This window comes from Neophocaena asiaeorientalis, unplaced genomic scaffold (assembly GCF_003031525.2).
Source record: "Neophocaena asiaeorientalis asiaeorientalis breed wild unplaced genomic scaffold, Neophocaena_asiaeorientalis_V1.1 scaffold550, whole genome shotgun sequence".
Classification (NCBI taxonomy): domain Eukaryota; kingdom Metazoa; phylum Chordata; class Mammalia; order Artiodactyla; family Phocoenidae; genus Neophocaena; species Neophocaena asiaeorientalis.
In genome coordinates this window covers 599,401-602,772 of record NW_020173396.1, presented here as the reverse complement: position 1 = coordinate 602,772, position 3,372 = coordinate 599,401, and the positions used below count along the sequence as shown (strand labels likewise).

General features: G+C 52.4%; 1 protein-coding gene across 1 annotated transcript in view; it reads right to left on the bottom strand.

Moving 5' to 3' along the window:
• Positions 1-1,466, bottom strand: part of NR2F1 (nuclear receptor subfamily 2 group F member 1) — a 7,370-nt gene extending 5,904 nt beyond the window's left edge. Inside the window, exons 1-2 of the mRNA XM_024746943.1 lie at positions 1,298-1,466; positions 91-618 (exon numbers count right to left, since the gene is read on the bottom strand). Coding sequence (XP_024602711.1) covers positions 91-618; positions 1,298-1,310 — 541 coding nt within the window. The 5' untranslated portion in view covers positions 1,311-1,466. The remainder of the gene's footprint in view (positions 1-90; positions 619-1,297) is intronic.
• Between the last annotated feature and the right edge of the window lie 1,906 nt (positions 1,467-3,372).

The window sequence follows — 3,372 nt, the reverse complement described above, 5'->3', positions numbered from 1 at the left end:
AGCGGCGCAGCGCAGGAGGCCGGGCCCGAGCGGAGCGGGGCCTGCGGGCGCTCCCGGCGCGGCCTGCCCTCCCAGCGGCCGCAGCCTCACCTGACGTGAACAGCACGATGGCTTTGAGGCAGCTGTACTCGGCCGAGTCGACGTGCAACGCCTTGAGCTTCTCCACCTGCTCCTGGAAGATGCGGATGTGGTCCATGAAGGCCACGACGCGGTCGGCGGACATGGGCGAGGCGTGCAGGCCGGCGGCGGCCAGCAGCGGCGCCACGTGCAGCGGCATGGAGCACTGGGCTGCGTTGAGCACGAACAGCTCGCTCCAGGTCAGGCGTAGCAGGGACACCTGGTCGGTGATCTGCAGATCCGGGAAGAAGGGGATGTTGCGGGCCCACTCGACGGCGCTGAAGAGCAGGCGCGCGGCCAGCTCGCAGATGTTCTCGATGCCCATGATGTTGTTGGGCTGCATGCATTGGCTGCCGTAGCGCGACGTGGGGTAGGGCTCCGCGCGCAGCAGCAGCGAGATGTAGCCGGACAGGTAGCAGTGGCCGTTGAGGGGGTCCCCGTTGGTGAGTGCGTACTGGCCTGGATTGGGTTGAGTTGGAGGCATTCTTCCTCGCTGAACCGCTGACGAAAAGAAAGAGAGAAAAGAGGCAATGTGCATCCAGGGGGCTTGCGAACATCCCGTGCCGCAGCGCACCCGACACAATGCGGAGGTTCTTCCCGCAGCCACAAGCGCCCCGGAGCATCTCCTTTGGCGCTCGCTCTCACAGCCCATACCCGGAGGCAATCTGGGGTGAAGCCCTCCAGCTCCGCGGCTCGGTATGCCCAGCCGTCTCCTGCGCCCCTGGCCACCCCAGCCCTGCCAGAACTAGGCCTGAGTTACGGGCCCCCAGCCCGGTATGGCCAAGAAAATGCCACCCAGCCCCTCGACCACCAACAAGTCACACACAGATTAATGAAATCCCACTCACCCCTCCAGAAGGAACCAAATCAGGGTAAAACAAAAACAAAAACAGGCGAAACCAGAGAAAGGTTGTGGTTCTAGGCAAATGCCTAGCTGCCTCTTCATTTGCAAGCAAGCTGGTTTTGCTCAAAATGTTTCCATATTCTCTAAAAATGCTACGGAATTATCCTTAAAATAGATACAAGTTACATACCCTACTAACCACTTAACAACTTTTGAAGAGAAAACAAGTATCCTGCACCCCTCCCCTATCCCCTCCTCCCCATCGCCCCACACAAGGTTCTCACTGTTAAAAGCAACAAAAAATTGAAAAAAAATCAAGAAAAAAGTTGAACTTACAGTAGCCAAACATTATTGAAAAAAGTGGAAAATATAATTAATGTCTGTCCTGCGCGGTGCCACTGCAACCTGCAGCCAGCTTTTGCCCAGTGAATGCACGAGCTTGCAACTGCAAAAACACTGGATTCATTAACCATCTGAATGCAAAACGTAAGCATGCTTTGAGTTCTTAAAGCTGACCAAAGTTTTTTTTTTTTTTTTAATGTGTATGTTTTACTTCAACAGTGCCAGCGTTTTAAATTGCCATGTAAACAAAGACAACTTTAGGAAAAGTTAGGGCTACTGAACTCTCCCCCCCAGCAAATTAATATAGATATGTCCATGTACACGTAGCTATCTTACTTCAGGTTATACACTATTTTCTTAAGTTTGCATTGATTCTAATTTTAATGCAAGCCCCAGTGCAATTTAAGCTCTTGAAACATAATGGCTAGAATACTTTTTTCTAATTACAGTTTTGAACTTGGCAGTTATTTTTCAATTAAATGAGAGTACAATTCAAAGTTTTTTGTTTTGTTTTGTTTTTTGTTTCTCAGATGCCTATAAAATCTCCCTGGAGCTAGAAATGAAGTCATATTTGCCTGCTCCTTGAGATCTGAAGGAATTCAATTTCTTTTCTTGTGGCATATAAAATATAATTTTAAAGTCAGTTACAAGAAGGAGTAATCTACATTCTACAAAATTGACTGGATCACTAATTTGACTATAAGACATCTTTAATGATTGTCAGGAGATAAACTTTAATTGTAAATGGCTAGATATATTTATAAGAAAAGTGCTGCATCTCTTGCCACATGAACATGAAGCATATTAAATACAACATCAAAAGTTGTGTTAAAAGAAACCAAAGCCATACAACACAGGGATTAAATGATGTGGAAGCTCATGCCAGCTGCAGTCTATGCATTATAGCCAAATCAGAAGGATCGGTAAATGCCGCTGTAAATTGTAATTTGTATGCAGTATTTAAGCAGAGGGTGGAGTTTGGTGAAGAAATAAAACGAGTATCATGCTTTAAAAAAAAATGACACAACTATGAAAGCACGGTTCAGTCACAAACTTTCCTTTGAAAGTAGAGGGGTGAAAACAAGGCTACAGCTCTGGAGGAGGCGGCCCCAGCTCGGTGAAGAGGAGAGGGAACCAGTGAACAGGCCAGAAGCCCCCCTTCCCCCCTAATTAGACCTACAAGTGCAATAAATCTCACTCCTCTTTTTCCAAGCTAAGCTTCCAAAAGGATGATGCAGTAATGAATCTATGGTTCAGAGTACTCCAGTCTCCAGCCCTCCCCCATTTTAAATAAAGGGCATGAAGAGGTGGAGGGGAAAGTGGAATGAAAAAACACAGAAACAGAGTTTTCCGGGGGAAATAAGCACCCCTCCCCAAGTTCATGCCAGCCCAGCCCCAAGCATCCTCACGCACACGCGGGAAAGAGACACGCACCGAGCACATCCAAGACAGAGGGAGGGAATTTAAGCCACAGCTCACGATCCCAGGGACAAAATCCTGAGCAGGCAGAGGGTGGGGTGGAGGAGCCGGGGATGGGGCTACGCGCTGTGCGCCGGCAGAGCAGACATAGAGGAAGCCGGCGAGGGCGGCGGCGGCGGCGGAGGAGGAGGAGGTCGAGGTTGCAGGCGCCTCTGGAGCCGCTGCCTCAGCTGCAGCAGCGAGCGCCGCTGGAGGAGCCGGGGCCCGGGCCGGAGTCCGAGCTGGAGTCGGGGCTGCAGCCGGAGCGCGAGCTCGGGTCGGGGCCGCCCGCGCCGCCGCCGCTGTCCCGGCGGGAGCCCTCGCTGGGCTCGGGATTGAGGGGAGCGCGGTGAGCCGAGCAGGGCGCGGGGCGAGGCTGCCGGCGGCGATCAGAGCGCGCTGGTGTCGGGGGGCCAGGTCCAGGGCCGGACGCAGCCAGCCATTCAGGAAGGCAGCGCTGGAGAGCGGGAGGCAGCCAGCGAGGAGGATCACACACTTTGCTCTTTTTGTTGTGCCGGTGGCGCCGGGCTCTCGCTGCCTTTTTCTTTCGGGAGGTGACGGAGGGGGAGAAAAACACGAGATAATTCACGCCGGCGACGAATTCACAGCGA